The sequence below is a fragment of the Cryptotermes secundus genome, unplaced genomic scaffold (genome assembly GCF_002891405.2).
Source record: "Cryptotermes secundus unplaced genomic scaffold, Csec_1.0 scaffold7, whole genome shotgun sequence".
Lineage (NCBI taxonomy): Eukaryota > Metazoa > Arthropoda > Insecta > Blattodea > Kalotermitidae > Cryptotermes > Cryptotermes secundus.
In genome coordinates, this window is record NW_019727389.1 from 24917 (window position 1) to 45606 (window position 20690).

General features: G+C 39.1%; 2 protein-coding genes across 4 annotated transcripts in view; both read right to left on the minus strand.

Moving 5' to 3' along the window:
- Positions 1-490: 490 nt before the first annotated feature.
- On the minus strand, positions 491-13522 carry LOC111864592 (exosome complex exonuclease RRP44-like). 3 transcript variants are annotated; one of them, XM_023851938.2, is made up of 8 exons: positions 12593-13522; positions 11612-11732; positions 9739-9997; positions 7958-8200; positions 6194-6413; positions 4054-4214; positions 2396-2518; positions 491-2080 (listed from the first exon to the last, which is right to left on the minus strand). In XM_023851938.2, the coding sequence occupies exons 5-8, from the start codon at positions 6240-6242 to the stop codon at positions 1901-1903; spliced, it is 513 nt and encodes a 170-aa protein (XP_023707706.1). In that variant the 5' UTR covers positions 6243-6413; positions 7958-8200; positions 9739-9997; positions 11612-11732; positions 12593-13522; the 3' UTR covers positions 491-1900. The 3 variants fall into 3 exon arrangements, with proteins under 3 accessions (XP_023707706.1, XP_023707707.1, XP_023707708.1); XM_023851939.2 differs by lacking the exon at positions 12593-13522 and having other exon boundaries at positions 491-1311; positions 1897-2080; positions 11612-12089; XM_023851940.2 differs by lacking the exon at positions 12593-13522 and having other exon boundaries at positions 6194-6311; positions 11612-12089.
- Positions 13523-14838: 1316 nt separating this feature from the next.
- LOC111864609 overlaps positions 14839-20690 on the minus strand; it is a 7100-nt gene continuing 1248 nt past the window's right edge. The window contains exons 2-3 of the mRNA XM_023851974.1: positions 17878-18000; positions 14839-15317 (exon numbers count right to left, since the gene is read on the minus strand). Of these exons, the coding sequence (XP_023707742.1) occupies positions 15220-15317; positions 17878-18000 (221 nt within the window). The 3' untranslated portion in view covers positions 14839-15219. The remainder of the gene's footprint in view (positions 15318-17877; positions 18001-20690) is intronic.

The following is a 20690-nucleotide window of genomic DNA, read 5'->3' on the forward strand; positions in this document are numbered from 1 at the left end:
CAGCACTAGGGCGGCATTTAAAATCATTTCGTTTAAAGTTGGCGCCTCAATGTCAAACTGCATTGCATAGAGGAACAGCCATTGCCAAGATTGTGGGGACATCAAAATCACGTGTTTGGATGATCCTGCACAACCAACAACTTTATCCGTATCATCCAACGCGAGTACATGACATGGGTCCAACTGACTTCATACTACAAGTTTTTAATTGAGCACTGAACAGTCTGAACTTTCTGCATCTCACACTTACATAGATATTGCATGCAAACTGGACAGTACAAAACGGGAGACCTTGTCCACCTACTTCTCATTGGAGGTTCATGTTCTGATTTACGGGTACTTTAAAAGCTGATGGAATCACAAGAAGTTTGAATATATTTTCAATATCAGACTGACTTCCATTTAACCCAGATGTTAAAGTATTATTTATATGTAGTAGCTAAATGTGGAAGATAATTTATTCTTCAGATTCTCTTCTGGTCACAGATCTCAGGAACAATTGAGGATCCCACAGTGTACAAAGAAATCAAAGCAGTCCTCCAGAAACTAGGCTATGCTAAAACAGCAACAGATCCGCAGCGATGTTGGGTTGGGTGCTGGAACTAAAACTTGCTACACATGCAAACTTCCATTTAGCCTGCTGGAACAGTCAATATTAAAGTGGCTACCTGAATGAAGTATTAATCAAGTACTTTCCATCAGGGGCTTCTTGTAGTTCAGCTGCGTGAAGTAAAATGAAAGGAAGGGAGATGTTTTTCTTCATTGCCCAAGTTGAAAACGTGTAATATTTACAACACTGTCACTACTACAGTGAAGAGATCCACAACAGAAAATGTGCACTCAGGGTACACTTCTTGCTATCTGTACATTAGTTTAATCTCTGTTTATTGTAATCTATATATTACAATTGTATGTCTGTTGTTAAAATAAATATATGAGCTATGTAAACATCTCTTGGTTAATGGAATGCGTTTTTGATTTCTAATTTTGGTTGTGTTGCCTTGTCTGCATATTTTTCATTCTCCTTTTCAATTCACTGTACTTCTCCATACAACACATTCCCACTGCAGGAAAGATTATCAGAAGAAATAAAGGAGTCTGGAGAAATAACTGTGATGTGAGAAGAATGGTATCTGACACTTCACTACCACTACCATCCACCGATGTTTCCACCAGGGTGAGTCATCTTACAGCAATCCTTTTCTATTCTTCTCTGTTTTCCCAAAAGTGCTCCTTCTCTTATCTGATTTCCCAGATCTGTTTTCCATTTTCCCTCAGTTAATCTCTCCACCTGTATATTCACTGAAACATCTACTAAACCATATAAGAAAAAAGTTTATACCTTGTCAACAAAATTGAATTTGTAGTAAGATCCACAGTTGTCTCAAAAATGTGTTCTTAATAACCTTATCTAAACTGCACACAGAATTAAATGTACATCAGAAAATAAAAGACAAAATGTGTATTTGTACGAACATGTATTACACAAAGTAACGAGCTTAAGTGAACTTATAACATCAGACACAGAGTGCCCAGAATTATCTTCACATGAAACATAAAACACATGTCACAGAGAAGGGGGGAAGGCGGGGGGGATGTATATATTCATATGTGTATTTTGAGCAACAAATCACACTAACTGAAATCTAATACAGGATGATTATAAATCAGTGTGATTCAGGTTTCATATAAATCACATTCTGTAGTAACTTAAAAAATTAAACTTTTAATAATCAAACTTTATTTTTTGCAACATGGGGAACAAAGCTGTTGACGGTGAGTTTCCAGAAATACTGAATGCACAAATTAAAAAAGAACAGTGACATATGCTTTTCTCTTGAGAGACAGCCGTCTGAATGAACACACACTAATTTCATTATCATAAAAATACATTACCAGCTCATCCATGCAACAGGTCTCCATGAGAGCTCACAACATCACTTAACTTTCTGCTTCTTTGTGGATTTCTTTTCAATGGGTGGTGACACTGATACTTCTGATATTTCCATTTCCTCTTGTAGATTTTGTCACTTTCCTTCCGCTTCACTGAGCTCAGTGAGGGAACACTAAACCCTGGGATCTACAAATCAAAATAGTATACAGTCACTTGTTATGATAGCAGAAAATGCACATTTTGATAAGTTTTTGTTCTAAGCAAAAACATGTAGAAATGCATGATCAGAATTGAACTCTTAAGAGGCCAAGAAAATGTCTGATAGGTGTTGAAACTTTTAGCAAATTTATCTTATATCAATTTTCATCCTTCTGTTGCTGTAGAAGAATGACATAGTTCTGCCATCTGCTGAATTAAAATTCAGGTACCAGCAATTCACATATTTCCAAAACATACAAAACTGGCAAGTAAAGAAAAAAAAAACAATGAAATTGCATTTACCTGAGGGTGAACTAATTTCAGGACTATTTTCTCATGTTGCACGTTACTTCTATCTAAACTGAGCTGTACAGTAACTGGATCAAACGGCAGAAAAATTACATCACCACACTTCTGGGTTTGTTTCTTAAAAAAGAACACACAAATTATACATCAACAAATGCTTCTGTTTTCTTTAAACATCTCTCCATGATCAGATTTTCGAGAGAAGAGAAAAGAACAAAAAGTTAGAAATAATAACTGAGATAAACCACTGTTAGTGTCAGTTACCTTTCCTGGAATTGCGATGAAGATCTAATCCATAAATGATAAATTTAGTACTGAACTGGATTCATCTGGCTCTGAATAGGGTCAAATGGTGGGCTGTCATGAACATGGTAATAAATGTTCGGGTTCTGTACAAGACAGCAAATATCTTGACTGGCTGAATGACTGTTAGCTTGTCACGGACCCCACTCCATGTAGTTAGTTCCAGCAAGCTCTGGCTGCTAAATTCATGAGGAAGGAGCCCATAGTATGCACTGTACATGAAACTGAGGGAGGGGGGTGCAGAGCTGGTCTGGATATGATGGTAAAGAGAAAAAATTCTGCTCCTACTGTGAATCAAACCCAGGTGACCAGCCTGTAGCCAGTAAGGACACTGAATTAGCTTTCCTGGCACAATGGGCTACAAATGGATGTGATACAATAACTCTTCAGTGTAAACAAATGTAACATTCTGTTTCTTTCCTTTGTGTGGGCTCACATACAGTGTTCCTTCCAAGCCAACTGTATGAAAGAAACTTTTCTGTTCTCTCACACTGGGCTGCAGTGCAGTTATATTTCTTCTATATGATAATAGTGAAAGCATTTCATAGTCTATAATCATTTCAAATAGTTTCCAGCTTTGCTATAACAACAACAATGCCTTTTCATAGAACAGTGATCACCAACTGGTTGTATGCCAGCATGTACCCTGGTGCTCTAAGAAGGGTTCTGGGTACCTGCGAGAATTTTCACTATTTATGGCCATTCATAACAGTATGCTGACAACTGCGAAGCATATAATTATTTTTGCTCTATGAACTGAACCTCTGTTCAGTGCAGAATGGGCATCGATGCAAATAACAGTAAGTGATCTGGGATATAAGTGACATTATTTAAGACAATGCTTCATTTATTCAGTAAGGATTTTTTGTGTGCCAAAAGACTTGTTTTGGAAATTGTCTTCATGTAACACCACAAGGTGCAAAGCTATCTGAATTAAAATTATTTCAATCCATCTCTAATTTCTTTCACTAGATTTTTCAGTCTTGTAGCTGGTAATATTTCCTTTGTTATATCACTGTAAAATCAAATGGTGTTTGTGCTAGTTGTACTAAGACTGAATTCAACTAAACTGCTGTTCATATCTTGCATCAATGATTAAATTTAGCATACCCTATGATATAAATGTGTTTATATGTAAAAAGTTCATACCAGAGACAGGCAGGCTTACGATTATAACTAAATCTAGTTACAACTGAAAAAAACAACAGATATACTGTTTTAAATAATGCATACTACAATAATTTACTAGACTGATGATGTATTTTCACTAAAATCCATTTAAATGAATTTAAAATACTGTTGGAGTTCATTGCACCGATATTTTCATTGTATTACCATTGCACTTGACTTACATGTGTATGGAGAGCAACAGATGCCTGACCTGGATACTGTGCCATGGGATTCCTGTAGTTGAGGGTGTGACACAAACCCTGAGACTTCCTCTTGTCCAGGAGTTCAGGATATGTGACATCTGTGCCAATACTCACAGCCAGCAAATGATGAACAATAATATCTGTGATGTAGTAACAGTTGCATTTCAACAAAGTGGTCAGAAACTGAACTCAGGATCAGTAAAGCATAAGACACACTGCCATAAAGTTACTATTACTGACAGGACATAAACAAGGTTGAGTGGCAACTGATAATGGCATGATGTGCATATAAAATGTCATGAAAATCCATGATTCAAAAGCTATTACAGTAAAATGATGCACAAAGATAATGATACCATAAACCTTTCCTTATAAAGAAAGGAAAAGTGGTCTAAAACAGTTGTGTTAATAATAGTCTTACTCACTGATATATTGGGTTTTCGGACTTTATCCATCGTCCTGGTTTTTAAGATAACTAATAAAAACACGACGTTTCGGAAACTGGATCTGTTTCCGTCCTCAGGTGAAGGAAAACACCTATTCTGTTGGGTCCGTTAGAAAGAGCTAGCCTCAATCACCTGAGGATGGAAACAGATCCAGTTTCCGAAATGTCGTGTTTTTATTAGTTATCTTAAAAACCAGGACGATGGATAAAGTCCGAAAACCCAATATATCAGTGAGTAAGACTATTATTAACACAACTGTTTTAGANAGTCTTACTGTCTATGGATTGTTGCCAGGACTAGAGAGTTATGGGAAACATAGCCTAGCCCTGTATTTTTATTTGTTGTCACATGTTACTATCTTGGCACATCAAGTTTTGTGCCCTACTCATTCCATTTAATTTTGATCCTTGAGATTAATCATATATCAGAAATGTATAATGGGACACTGTAACTACAGATACTGAGAAAGAAAACAGCTTACAGCTTAAAACATATGTGTTAGAATGAGCTGAAATGCTGTGTTTAAAAGGTCAGAAAATAAATATGCCAACCACTGAATAGCCACATCAACAAATTATATTTATTTATATTAACTCATAAGGAAACAAAAATTATGAAAATCAGAACATATTGTGACATGTAAACCCATTGCTAGGTAATGACATGTTGAAACATGTCTCTGAGGTTAAGACAGAGACGATTCCTAGGCAACACATAGAGAAAAGTCTCTGTTATAACAGCTAGGTAAAGACTGTTCACACAGCAACGAAAGACACATTTTGATGACAACTGCACAAACAATGAAGTGAACTGTTGCACAGAGTGTTTCATATCCAGTTGGTGTAAAGCCAGCTTGGGTCACGAGAACTGACTAGAAGAAGAATGCAGAAGAGATTGTACACTAGAGAGTCCTACCTAGTAGTAGTAGGAGCCCAGTCCAAGAACAAGAGAGAAGAGAACAGACTGGGTACAGACCTGCTCACCGAATTCCTACAAGGAGCATCTAAGAGTGGAAGTGTTAAAGACTTTGTGTGTTATTATTCCAGTGACATTTCGAAGAGTTATAAGTATTTGTAGATCCATGTGGTGATTGTCCAATAAATCTATTCATCAATCAAGAGAACCCATTAATTACTTGTTGCATTACCAGTATACGTGACAATACGAAACAAGAATTTTGCCAGCTGTTTTATATGGGGTGTGAAAGTTGGTATCTTACTTTGAAGGAAGTGTTTGAAAATAAAATGTCCAAGAAAAAATTTAGTCCTAAGATTGTCAAGGAGAGCAATTTTGGATAGTACCTAATAAGGAACTCTCTGATATTATTCATGATCCAATACTGACAAGTGAATGAATTCTGGAAGAACAGTAAACTGGGTATGTGGCTTGAATCTGACAGAGAACCCTCTTAGAAAATGTCCATTTGGAAATTTGAAGTGATGGGAACATAATAATGGGATGTAGAGAGGATGGGAGAGGGCAGAACTGACTCAAGATTATATCTAATGGCAAACAGTTTTGCCTCAGAAGTGTAAATTAAATTCTAGAAAAAACTTATTTCATTTAATACCATCTCAATTATCACTCTGCTTTTAAGTACCAATTAATGAAAGTTGCCTGTACTGCCATTTTAGTCCCTGACAGCTAGATTTACTGAAAATAGAAACTCGTACCTTCTGATAGGTGAGGTGAAGTGCGTGTAGACTGGAGCAGCAAGACCATAGTGGAAAAATTCGTCCCTCTGCACCATTACACTTGCAAAATATACAGCTTGCATCATGCAGTGGGTTGCTAAAATACATAGCATAGTGTTGAAGTATACACTGTCTGGTCTCACAGCATTATCAAGGGAATTGCAAGAGCCTTTCCTGATTCGATATTGATTTCAAAACCCTAGATAATAAAAAACAGATATGAGATCAAACATTTTTCTGTTTTTCTAATCTGAATTTTTCTGACTGGTATGGAGATATGTGAATTACTTAACCATTCACTCAACCTGGGGAGGAAGATGGGGGTGGGTGGCTGACCAGTCAGCAGGGGACTTAAGAACCCCACAAACCATATCTTAAAGCATGATTATTTAAGCTGATTTCAGCAGGAAGGTGTGCATGGGACCTGTGTAAATATGGTAACTGTTTATATTCTTTTAATATAAAATTGTAAATGGTCTCTGTAAATGAATGAACAAGCAAGTGAATTTACTACCCCATAAAACATTTCACATATTGTCTACAGTTACTGTTCATTCAGTCAGTGTGATATCTGCATTAATGTCATGAAATTTATTTTGGGGGGGGGGTTAAAGTCATACCATAGAAGTCGAGTTTGAACTTCATTATAATTGTAATGTTTCTGCTATGTGTCCAGTTCATGAATTTAACATTGGGATGTTTCTCTGGTTTGTTGCTTTATGTTATAGGCATTCAATTATGCATTCATGGAAAGGAAAAAATATTGTATGTCAGAGATAACGTTCTAAATATGACAAGGAACGTAACAGATCCAGCATCAGAGGACGCGAAAGAGCAACGAGACCTTCAAAAAGTGAAAGTGCAACCAATATGATAAGTTGAACTTTAATTCATGAACTTTTTAACCAGTGGTAATAATATAACTAGTTAAAGTGAACTATACACAGAGAAAACAAAGTGAATGTGAAAGTATAACCAGTGATCGAAATTGAACTTCAACTCACGAAAAAAAATTTTAAATTTTTTAATTTTAAATTTTAACTTTTAACATTCGAATAGTATTTTAACTTGTATTTTATAAGAAGAACTTGACATATATCATTGAACGTAGGCCTGAACAGGATACAGGATCGAAATAAGTGGAAAACGAATGTGATTGCGTGTGATTGTGCAACTGTGTTCGTACACCTGAGGATGACCTCTTGAGGTCGAAACATGTAGTGTGCAATAATAAAAACATGTTGTGTGGTCGGTGAAATTAACCCTAATATTGATTAAATACACAATAGGATGCAAGAAACAATTAAAGTTGTTTACATTATTATTTACCAACTGAAGAGTTCATCCCAGAGTAAAACAGATGTTTTGGAAACAGGCTACTCAAATGATAAGACAGAAGTGAAACATCCTGACCTCAACAAACCTTTAACCATGAACAGAAATTAAAATTAGAGAAACAAAGATCCTCTGCAACAGTCTTACTCTCATCCAACAAGTTTCAGCCATAATATGAACTTCTGTCAACTCTTTACAATGTCTAACACAGTAGATCACAATAATATTGGCTGCCATGCGTCATGCTTACCACACTAAGATATAGAATGTTAAATGTTCTGAGTGTGTCAAGATAGAGTGCATTAAAATGACAGTTAACTGCAACTATGTTACTAATACCATACAAATTCCCTGATTAATCTTGCAGTGAATGGTTGCAGTATACACAGATAGAGGCTGGTAACATACCAAATTCCTTCCTGCCTTAATGAAAGGCTCAAAATTTGATACTGGAAGCTTTGGATGACGCCGTAGCATGGCACACTCTGGGAAGTCCTCCAGTATTTTAATGGCCACATATATGTTGGCCAATAACATAAATTCTTCTACCATTGAATTGGTTTCATGCAACTTCTTTGCTTCCACTTAAATTGGATCCTGCTTTCACTGTCAACTTGGAAATGGATTTCTGGCAAAGCCAACACCAAAGCTCTGTAAAATAAATTAATAACATTATGAAGTCATAAAACTGAACTGAATTCAAGGAAAATCCTTTATGAACATTCATTTTCCAACATCAGTGAGTGGAAATAAACAAAATACAATACTCAGCAATAGTAACACATTTTAAAATTTAAATACCCCAATTCCCAGATATATCATGGTACTCTTCCACAAGCACTATACTAAACGAAACAAAGCTTCCAGCTCTCACTTATTTATGAATAACAGATTTTATCCTATTTTGAACTACAGAAGTGTGTCTGGCAATGTTTCTTACAGTGACATCTCACAAAACAAAAATCTTCACACAATGCAACTGAACATAAGTAAACATAACCAACACCACTGGTCTGTGAACTATTATTGACTTCTTTAACTAAAACACCAGACAATACATCACTGTAAATATCTGTAACAATTTTGTCTCTGTCTCTTTTGTGTCATGTACAAATAAGGCAGATCAAGAACTGTTATAAATATAGGCATCACTTTGGAGCGGCCAAAGTGAATGGGCGTTTTAAGTTCAGTCTGCACACCATACTAAACAAAGTTGATTTTCTACACAGTTAAGCATTTGTCCACTAACCTTTCCTGCATAAAATGATACAAATATAAATGGTATAATAAACCAATGAATGAATTATTTGTGGGATACGAGAACACACTTTTTTATATACGGGTAAGGGCTGTCACTGTTGCTCATGTGACAAACAGGATAAGCGTTGAGGCCACATGTACAGCTTAGTACAACCTGGGCTATATGTATGACTACACCAGTCCATAAAACATCATTTTTTATTTTCAACTCTTCTATGAGCAACACATTAATCTGTTATGCCAATGTTTTAGTATTCTAAAGTATTTTGGTTGACAGTCTGTGCTTCTCACTGTAAGTTGCCCTTTTACTCATTTATCATCATGCATCTATAACAAAATGTATGTACATAAACAACCATTCTACACTAACATTATCAAGCTGTCTTGCTGATGAATAAGGACATTGATCAGGAGATTACATACTACTACAGCAGGATTTGAAATTGCACCTGAAAATGACACATTCCTGTGAAATGCATACTGGAGGTTCACATTTCAGTAAGTGAACTGTTCGCTAATTGTAGATATGCAGTACTACCAAAGACATCCATTCTTCACATAGATTTTCTTAAAAATAAACTGTTCTGGAATACTGAAACTATTTGTCCTCCTTTACACTATAGAAACTGGTCAAGGCAACTACACCAGATACAGAGAACAAAAGACTGGGTGAAATGATATTACATATAATATAACATTATGCCAAAGATATTATAAAATATTTTCTTTGTAATGTCAATGCCCTTTAAATATTGACCAATAAAGCATGACATAATTAATACAAGCCCTACTTAATTTTGAGATTAGTAACATTGATGCTTATATGCAAATTAAATATGAAAAAATTCATCGAATTGTTTACACTCATCTATCAAATAGTTAAATAGTGTCATGTTTTGTTCTGAGGCAGACACTGTGTAATTACATACCCATTTTCAATTCTCCTCTTCTTTAAGATATTTGCAAGAGAATTCAGTCCTCTGATCGATTTTGATAAAGTGTCATTCTGTGTTAAATCATCTATCTTCATTTGGGCTTCCTCCTATGTCAAGGCCTGTTGTGACTGAATGATGCTCTTTCACAAACGTGTACTAACAATTTCAGTTTCATGGGTCAATTCCCAAATACAGGAGAAAGCAAATCTCTCTTCATTTCCACGCAAAGAGCACAGATTTGAACTCAGCAACTCTAAAAATAAAAAGTAGCATATTTATTTATAGCGGCTCGTTATAGTGCCTACTTGTATGCTTCCAATTATGCAGAATCTTATGAGGAAATAAGAATTATTAAATTACAAGTAAGTTACTTTGCAGCACTGTAACAAGAGGTAAGAATGTAGAGCTGAGCGCCCTCCATAGTCTAGGGGTAACGTTCCCACCTCGTGACTCAAGGTATGCGGATTCAAACCCGGCGGAGGTCGTGGAATTTTTAAGGGCAGACAAATTCAGGGATCAAGTCCTCCGGGAGGGACTTTAAGCCGTGGGTCCCGTGTCGTAGCTTTACAGCATGTAAAAGAACCTCATGTCCCAAGGGGATCTCTGAGCCAAATTCAGGACATTTCCCGCCCAACAGTAGTCTCTAACGCCTCTGGTAGATGGGGGAAGCATCGAGATACCGCTGAGCCACTAGAGGCCGAACTCGCTGGCTGAGGCCGGACTGATGGCATGCACCAACACCGGTAGGGTATAGAGACTGGTAGAATATCATAGGGGGACGCACAATGGACCAATATCTGGTCTAAGTGCATGGGGAAACCCACCCTCTCCAATAACAACAACAAGAAGGTAAAGCTATCCCTGTAACAGGCCGTGAGGCCCATTGGGTTGTGAGACGTTGAAGCTATGACATTTTCTAGACAATTGGCTCACAGATGGCGGTAAGGTTGTCAGCCTTACATGCAGGCCGCCCTTTACCCCCGGGATGATTCCTGGTACTCATTTCTGTTAGAGGCTGAGTCGACCCAAGGGCCACAGTGCTGCTGGAAAGAGTAGGTCAGTTGAAAAATTCAACAACCTCATCAGGAATTCAACCCATGACCCTCCAGCTTGTAGCACAGTGCCTCAATCAACTATTAGGAGCTCCAGGTAGAACTCATAAAGCCTACTATTCTATTACATACTTCCAGTCCTCCAAATCTTGTATTCTTAGTGTCCTATTTAGGTAATTTAAATTTATAATATAATAATAAGATTCAATTTAGCTCACAGGCTAACCTGCTGGACTAGCGGCCTCTGTAGTCTAGAGGTAACGTTCCCACCTCATGACTCGTAGTATGTGGGTTCAAACCCGGCGGAGGTCGTGGAATTTTTAAGGGCGGAAAAATTCAGGGAACAAGTCCTCCGGGAGGGACTTTAAGCCGTGGGTCCCGTGTCGTAGCTTTACGACATGTAAAAGAACCTCATATATCCTAAGGAGGTCACTGAGCAAAATTCAAGGACATTTCCCGCCCAACAGTAGTCTCTAACGCCTCTGATAGATGGGGGAAGCATTATAGATACCGCCAAGCCAGTAGAGGCCGAACTCGCTGGCTTGGTCGGGACTGATGGTAAGCACCAGTATCGGTAGGGTATAGAGACTGGTAGAATATCATAGAGGGAAGCACAATGGACCAATACTGGTCTAAGTACATGGGGAAACCCACCCTCTTCAATAACTAACTAACTAACTAACTAACTAACCTGCTGGACTTCTGCAAAGATTGTCATAAGTTTGAATCGTGGCAGAGTCAAATTCTTTTGGCTGTGATTATAAATCAGATTATCATCATTGTCATCGTTGTTGTTCTTTGTAAGATTTACTGACCTGGTACCATGTCAATCTTCTTGTCCACCAAATATACAGTTGTTGCTCTGAGTGTGGCCTCTTTGTCTATTGCTGTGCCAGGCCTAATGAAGTGACTCACATCAGCAATATGGACGCCCACCTGTTCAAAAACAGTTGTCACAAGATAAACATATAGCGAGTATCAGCAGAATACCCACCTGATACAATTGATGCCCAGTTTATGATTGTCAAACAATTTAGTCAACTGGCATTAGGACATATCTCCATGGTTTACAATCTTTCCTGACAATCTGACGGTCACACAGGACTGGTCACAAAATTCCCTGACTTTTAAAACACCCAAAGATTCATTATTGTGTTCACAAAGCCCACCACTATCATCCTATCCAATGGATATCTGGGGCTCTATCCCTGGGGATACAACAGTCAGGACATGAAGATGACCACTCCCCTCCATCTCCATCTAGTGTTGAGATTAAGAATGTTTGGAGCAATACCTCCACTCCTTCAGATGTCTGAATGCCATGTTATTTAATTAAGCACAGGAACAACCTTACCATATAGTTTTTCTTTCATTCACATGTACGTATACAAATTTTAACTACTAATCAGGTGTATATATAATGTTAAAATAATGTCTCTAACATGTCTACAGGAACAAATCTCTTTCAAATCACAAAATAACAAAAGGTGTGGATAAAATAACTGGTACTAATTGAAGCAAATGAAATTCTCAAAGCATCTTAGGTTCCCGATAACACTATTAAACACAAAGAGACAGAGAAAGTGAGCATTCCTTATTATGGGCACAGAGAAGCAATTCGCTATTTCTAAGGGGAAACCAGTGACTAAGTAACAGGGCTCAAGGCAGTAAAGAACACATTCTTAACCTCAGCATTAGAAGCAATGATTCATGCTTAAGTTGCTTTATCCTTAGGAAACTACCTTTACAGGATGCCATTTATTATGAAGAATGTGGTAGTGAGCATAAAAATTTACCTCTGCTAGCAACTGATCACCATCATCCAATCCATAGTCACCTTTTTAGTAACAGAACTGTTATAGCTTTGTCTGAGGAGCATGAATATTGACATATTCAGTGATTTATGTATTTTAAATAAGCTAACAAAACATTACTTTATATATAGTCACTAATTCACACAGCTGAGTCCACCTAGACAAGACAGCAGTTGTCAGCTAATCAAGAAATACCCTGTCTGCCAGAGAGCCTGAAGAATCATTAATATATTCATAAGAGTCATCATCAGCCCATATTTCCACCCTCAGATTTCCTCAGTACTTTGTTTTCAAACGATTTCGATTTCTGTCCTTTCCTTCAAATGCAGTCCAACTTTCACACCCAAACACAACACTCCATAAAATTAGTTTTTCATTTTTGGATGAACATTTTCCGCCTCAATTTTACGGAATGTATTTTGATTAATTCCTAATTTGTTTGCAAGAAGTTGATATAGGACTTTGCCTCATGGTAAGCCAGATAGCTCAGTTGGCATAGCGACTGAGCTGCAGGCTTGACGACCGAGGAACTGGGGTTCACGTCCTGGTAGGTGCAAGAAAGTTTTCTCTTCTCCATAACATCTAGACCGGCTCTGAAAACCACGCAGCCCCCAATACAATGGGTAGCGGAGACAGTTTATCCTCACGCAAAGCGGCCGAGGAGTGAAGGCAACAACTAGCATCCAGTGCCCATACGTCTTCAGGGCATAGCGTTTAATTAATTACTGCAACATTACCTTTGCATTCTTACCTTGTCAGTCTTAGCTTACCTTTCCATGGAAATTCCTTCTACTTGAGTAATGTGCTCAATAGATGTCGTGCTTGTTCCTCCCAAATCGCTTGGGCCGTCAGATCGTAGCCCCATTTCGGGCCTTCGTAGAATTGTGTGTATATTCGTGTCCCCTTCTCCCCCCCCCCCCCTTTCTCGGAATATCTGTTATTTTTCCTCCAACTCCAGGTACTCGGCAGTACCGAGAGAAAACGGCATCTTAAAATTTTGGGTTTTTCGAGTTTTTGTGTGAGATTAAGTATACAGTTATAAGACTTCTGTGTAACAGTTTTGAAAATACTGAATTTTGATAATAATCGTAAAAAAAAATTATTTGAATTTAACCGTAAAAATTAATTACATTCATCACATATGTAAGATTTGAGGCTTTCACGGCGGTGACTATGAAGAAAGCAGTCTTCTGGGATTNACTCTCTTCATATTCAGTTCGACGGTTCCCCACCTTCTTCTTTTCATATACAGAAGCTCTTTGCACCAGCACTAAAATTACATCATTTTCTGCTGCTGTAATACCGGATTTGAAACTACTGATAATTCAGCATGTTCAGCATTCACACATGGCTTCTGCCGTATTCATGTTACAGATATATCACTTGAAATAAACACACACACAGACGAAAAGGAAGAAACATATATGTGGCATTATTTTTCTAATCATTCTGCACATCTAAAATTATGTTGAATCAAATTCAAGTTTAATAAAATAAATAGCATTAACACTAGTCATAGGAAAGCGCAGGTATCCCTGTAACAGGCCGTGAAGGCCCATAGGGTTGTGAGATGTTGAGGGTCCCACATTTTCTAGACAATCGGCTCATAGATGGCGGCAAGGTTGTCAGCCCTACGCGCCGGCCGCCCTTTACCCCCAAGAATATTCAAAGAATATTCCTGGTACTCTTATGTTAGAGGCTGAGTCGACCCCAGGGGTTTAGTGCGACTGGAAGGATTAGGTCAATTGAAAAAAAATCCAATGACTTCATCGGGATTCGATTCCGTGACCTTCCGGCTTGTAGCATAGTGCCTCAGCCAACTACCGTACCGGGTGCCCCTTGTTTGTAGTTAATGTCTGCATGTCTACATACTAGTCATTAAAAGTAAGCTCGAGGTAAGTGGTCACCTTCACTCCCCAGCCGCTTTACCCCTGGGAAAAGAGCCCCCGGGTACCCATTGGATAGGAGGATCGGTGGACCCTATCAGTAGGTAAAGGACAAAGCGGCCAGGTCGTGTGGCTGCCCACTCACTTCCATCTATTGCAGAGGTGGAATTCGTGGAATTTTGCTCCACAGTACATAAACATTTTCAGCCACATGGAGAACTTTGTTGTTATATATTGCCTTTATTGAATGAACATCAATTTAGGTGACGAAACCTGCATATTCGTAAGTACAATACAATCACTTCAAAATGGAATACACTTTTATATTCTTGTTCTATGTGTAAATAGTTACGCAATCCAACACATACTGTAAGTGATCATTCCATGATGGTTTAAAAGTCAGTGTATCTGTGTACCGATCGATTGATCTGCCATGTTTTATTGCCTGAAAATACATGGGTTGCCCACTGGAAATAATTTTAAGCTTCATCTCACATTTTAAGTTACGTTATTATGCATAGTCTCCATCCTCAAGGAACTAAACCCCAGTAAAGTTCTATGATTGCTCCATCGCTCATGCTGGTGACAACAAGAAGCCTCCTAGCAACAACTGTAAAAAGTAAAAGTAAAGTAAAGCTATCCCTGTAACAGGCCGTGGAGGCCCATAGGGTTGTGAGACATTGAGGGTCCCACATTATGTAGGCAATCGGCTCATAGATGGCGCTAGCAACAGCAGTCCATCATGTAATTGTAGTCCGAGCACAGAGGTTCTGGGCTCAGTGGGCACTGCAGGTGGCCTGGGCAGCTTATAGGCACACGGTCTGCAAACACAAATACAAGAATTCAAACGGTCAGACACTGTCTTCATATTTCGAGGTTTCGGAGACTGCAGATTGAATGTATGCCTGATTTCTTTCACTGGAGGATAAAGGCTGTCGTAGCGTAAGGCTGGTCACTCGATTGCGTTTAGTTCCATTTACTTCCACAATAACTTGACAGTATTTAGAGGCCACTGTACCAGAAGTGCTCTTGCCTACATTAAGTGTACAAGAAGTTGCAAGAGCACCGAAATCACTGTTCTACCGATACGAGAACTGTCATGGCGATCATATTGCAACATGCCTTCGGGCCACGATCTTAGGCACAGCTATAACTTTGCCTTTCGTCTTCTGTAATGTGATGTTTCGGAGGAAAGTACTGCCTCCACGAGACTACACAAAGTCACATCCCAGGAGATAGCACACTTCATAGCCAACGCCGTCAGAACCTCAAATCTCAGAAATAAAATAAATTGTAATATTCAACCATGGCTGTTAGATTCCACTCTTGACCATATTTACAGATAAATGACGTGGCTCAATTATCCTGAGAAGTGATTAGTCGCAGGTCGTTTATGTGTTTGTTCCATTTGTCGTTTACCTTATGGAGTTCAGTGATCGGACCCAATAGGCCTCTCGGGTGCCCCAATATCTAAAATAGCTTATACATCAAAACATCTTATAGCATATTTCGGAGGGATGATTCAGTTGTGTTACAGTTTAAGAGAGGCACTGCACAGTATTCCATGTATTTATTACGTACATTTCTTCCAAATCACAAATCACAATTGCATGTTAAATATGTATGTGCACTCTGTTGCACTGCTACAGACCACCACCGAGCACGCTGGTTCAGACAGTAACGCTCCTTCATTTTATTCGGGAGGAGACCGGCTCGAGTCTCGGTCGGAACTTCGACTATCCTGACTCAGGCATATCATGGACTTCCTCAGTCCCTCCAAGAAAATGGTGGTAAATTACCTTAAGTAAGGCTATACCTGCTTCCATTCACGTTCTTTCCAATTCATTATTCACTGCCATCAGAACAAGTCAACACTACAGTCTGAGTTACTGACAAGGTCGGTAAACAAACTACAAGCGATCATGACTTGAAATAAATGACTGTATCATTAGTGTCTATGACTTTTATCTGAAATACACATTGTAATATTTTTGCTTTAACTTTATCAGCAACAAATTTACATCTGAAACAAATGAAAATCAGAATGACTGGGGTGTGAATTGTTGCCAGTAAAGCATTAGGAAACTTTGTTTATTCCAACTTGTTCCACTCGTGAACCCTATGATGATTTTCCACAATGCCATTTAAGTTTCACGTTTACGAAGAATCAGTTAACTGTCTCAGTGTAGGATAATCTTACTTTAAAATGTGATACTTCAAGAAATTATCTGCTTTTACGGAACCCAGTCCTTCACTAAGACCACAGAATCATGCAACTGGACTCTATTCTGAGCCATGTGAATTCAATTCATACCCTTACAACCTATTTCTTTAATAATCATTTTAGTGCTAACGTTACCGGACATGTTGGTGTACAAGAGCACTGGCTATCCTGACAGAATTGTCGTGTTTTCCTCAGTCCCAGCCACATTCTCAGATATTACTGTGACCGCTTCCTTCCATATCCTTTCCAATTCATTACTCAACAATCCTCATATCATTCTGCGCCATATAGTCTGAAATACTGAGAACGTCGTAAAACAAGCGGCAACATTTGTCGTTGCACGTACGTGTTTTCCCGTTAAAACATTAATTTTCCAGCGTTGCTACATATGCCACCCACCGTGCCCTCCTTGATTTGACCACCTTAATAATATGTTATGAAGAGCACAAATTACGAAGCTCCTCGTTGTTTAACTATCGTCTTCCTCTTATTTTTCTCTCTCTTAGTCCAAAATATTATCATCAGCACCCTGATCCCAGACACTCTCAATTTATGTTCTTCCCTTAGACTGACAAAGTTTCGCGCTCAAATAAACGATCAGGTAAAATTAATCCATGAAATGTATACAGTTGCCGTCTTGTAGTGCACTCAATTTCACCTGTTACTTCACTCGCAGCTAAGAAGGGAACATACATCACAAGACATGGTTTACAAAGAAAATAAGAAAAACGACCCCATAGCGAATGAACCACATGCAAGTTTTAATTAAGACATTTAAGATGAATAATCTTAACAAGTTTTAGTGAGTGTAAATTTATTATAGTTCACAAATACGCACTTTTTAAATACGTTTTAAATGGTGTTGTGAAGACATATGAGGGCAAGCAATGCAATAGATTTAATTAGGGCACCTGATGATGGCACTGTGTTGCCGAAACATGTCGTGAAGTAACAGGTGAAATTGAGTGCACTTCAAGACGGCCACTGTATACATATCATGGATGAAAATCAGTGCAACAGGACGCTAAAATACAACAAGGTAAAATTAAACTAGTACGTTCGTATTTTCTGACCTTCGGGTTTACGGATAAGGTACGGGAAGATAAAGTAACAAGCCCCGAACCTGGCCACGAATATAACTACGAGTAGTTACGTACCTGAGTACCTGCCACAGCCGCAGCAGTAGCCAAGGATGACAGCTTCATCCCTGCTGCAGTGATGCGGGGGACAGTCGCCAGGGCCCCCACAATGAGATCCCGCAAAACCCCATCCAAACAAGACTGAAATCACACTCTTTATGAGTTATGCTGAAAATTACAGAACACCACTGATTGGGCCACACTGGGTCATGTGGATTTGTGAATTATCTTAGAGCCACATTTAAAGTCAACCCTTTCACTAATCCTATGTTATAGGGCCCGACTTATGGAGTTCAGTTTTTTAGACGATAAAAGAATCTTTATGTTCATGAAACCCAATGGATCGTCTTTGCCAGTGGAGCCTATGCTAAGCCAGTTCAATTCAGTTCACTTCGTCACAAACTAGTTCTTGCATATTCATTCTAATGTTGCTGTGTGAGCTATGCTAAGGATCTCAAACGGTCTCTCCCCATGAAATTTTATTTTCAGTACATTTTTCATTACCCCGCGTATGCTACATCTTACATCATGATTTTAACATAGTTTTTATTTTTTAGTTTCTTGGGGTTGAGTGAGACTGTTCACTTGGTACTGCGGCCACTAACTGTCCTATTGTACCAGCCCCAGATGATAGGTGATGAGTGTGGAGCAGTCGGTGGAATGAAAATTAGCAGGGAAACCGAAGTACTCGGAGAAACCTGACCAGTGCCACTTTGTCCACAACAAATCCCACATGACCTGACCTGGGCTCGAAGCCGGTGACTAAACGTGTGAGCTATGGCACGGCCTCATTTTAACATAACTACTCTGTTCCTCTTGTCATTCAGTTGAGAAGCTTTTGTTTTCCAGCCTGTAATTTAGAAAACGTGTTTTCTTTTATGGGTGCGAAACTTGGTCTCTTTCCTTGGGGTTAGCGCATGTATTGAGGGTGCATGAGAACACGGTGCTGAAGTAAAAGTAAAGTAAAGGTATCCCTGTAACAGGCCGTGGAGGCCCAAAGAGTTATGAGATGTTGAGCTTCCCACATTTTCCAGACAATCGGCTCATAGTTGGCGGTGATGTTGTCAGCCCTTTACCCCCAAGAATATTTCAAGAATATTCCTGGTACTCATTTCTGTTAGAGGCTGAGTCTACCCCAGGGCCATAGTGCGGCTGGAAGGATTAGATCAATTGAAAAAAAAAAATCCAGTGACCTCATCGGGACTTGAACCCGCTACCTTCCGGCTTGTAGCACAGTGCCTCAACCAACTATGCTACTGCGTGACCCCACGGTGCTGAAGATAAAGAAATTATGGTGAAAACTTCACAAGGAGAAGCTTCGTAATTTGTACTCTTCATCGAGTGTCATTAGAACGATCAAATGAAAGAGATTGCACGTTGACAGGCGGGGCATATAGAATGCATGGGAAAGACGCCAGTGATCGGAAAATCTGAAGGGAAGAGACGACTTTTGAAAACCTAGGCTCAGACATAATGATGTTAAAATGGCTCTTAAAGAATTATAGTGTAAGAACATGGATTTGGTTTATCTGGCTCAGTTTGCAAACACGATACTAAAGCAACGGGTTGCATAAGGTGAGGGTAATTTCTTGGGCAGCTGAACGGCTTCTAGTCTCTCAGTAATGACCCTAGTGCATGGAATAAACTAGGATTATCTTCCTGAGCCTGTAGCCCACTCGGCTTTATGGAGAGATTGTAAGGTTTACGGGCTGGTTGCCATTATCACCAAGTCACGAAGTTGGCTCTGTTTTCTCACACTGAGCTGTAACGTACTACACTATAGACTACGCTACCGGTTGGGACAAGAATTTTAAACTTTCCTTTGTTAATAACTTGGAAATACAGCTGGGATAATGCAGTCAGTATAGCGACTGGCTACGGGCTGGACAGCCTGAAGGTCGGAGTTCCATTCCCTGTAAGTGCAAGATTTTTCACCTCTCGATGTCGTCCAGACCGGTTCTAGGGCCCATCCAGCCTTCTATCCAATGGGAACCGGGGCTCTTTCTCCGGCCGGGGCGTCAAGCTGACCGTTCACGTCGAACTAGTTCAGAGGTCAAGAATACGTGGATCTGTACATCAACTCCCCTATACATCTTCAAGGCCTACTGCTTAATTAGTTAAGCACATGGGCAATTTTATATTCTCTTTAATAATATGGAAATTATTTCAGTTATTGGTTACTTCCTTCACGTAACATCTCTCCTTTTTCCCAATACACTCTCGCCTAACCAGACTGATATGCTTTAGATTATTGCAAAGAGTTACGTTTACTGCAGGAAGGCGAAGAGTGTGTTGCTAGCAATGATCGCTGGTACGTCAAGTGCTTAGGAGCACAGCATGGCACATTTTAAATTAAATAACGTAAGAATTCGGATAAAAATAAAGTCGAATTTCGCGTGTTAGTGATGAAGCTACGGAGCTGCCGTTTGTATCGGAGATATTGTCTCTGCAGTAAATTATATGAGAAAGTTACGTACTTCCATTTCTTCCACCAAGAGCAGATCTACCTCTTTGGGCTGGCAATATGCTCCGAGAGGCCTGTTCCAAAGCATGAGCTGCATATGCGAATAAATTGTGTAATGTACGCCCATGCTCTGTCTAAGAGATCTTTTGGGGTACCTCACACGTTGAGTAGGTAACCTTATGGTAGAAGACTCCTGTGTGTCCAACAGTATCTCTGGTGTGGTGATTTTGGTTTCCATCCTGTTCTCATAAAAGAAATGCGCATTTCTGAAAGACGGGTAGACGACAGGAGCACAGCAGTAACCGGCATTACCCGAACCACTCTTTAATCCCTTACCTCGAAATGAATGTTTTGAGCTCAGTAAAAC

Coding starts and splice junctions, on each gene's coding strand:
- LOC111864592 (XM_023851938.2), bottom strand. CDS start 6,242: ATGGTCTTGCTGCTCCAGTCTACACGCACTTCACCTCACCTATCAGAA. Junction 2,519..4,053: donor CTGTTGCTCTCCATACACAT/GTAAGTCAAGTG, acceptor TTCTTTTTTAAG/AAACAAACCCAGAAGTGTGG. Junction 2,081..2,395: donor TGAAATTAGTTCACCCTCAG/GTAAATGCAATT, acceptor TTTGATTTGTAG/ATCCCAGGGTTTAGTGTTCC.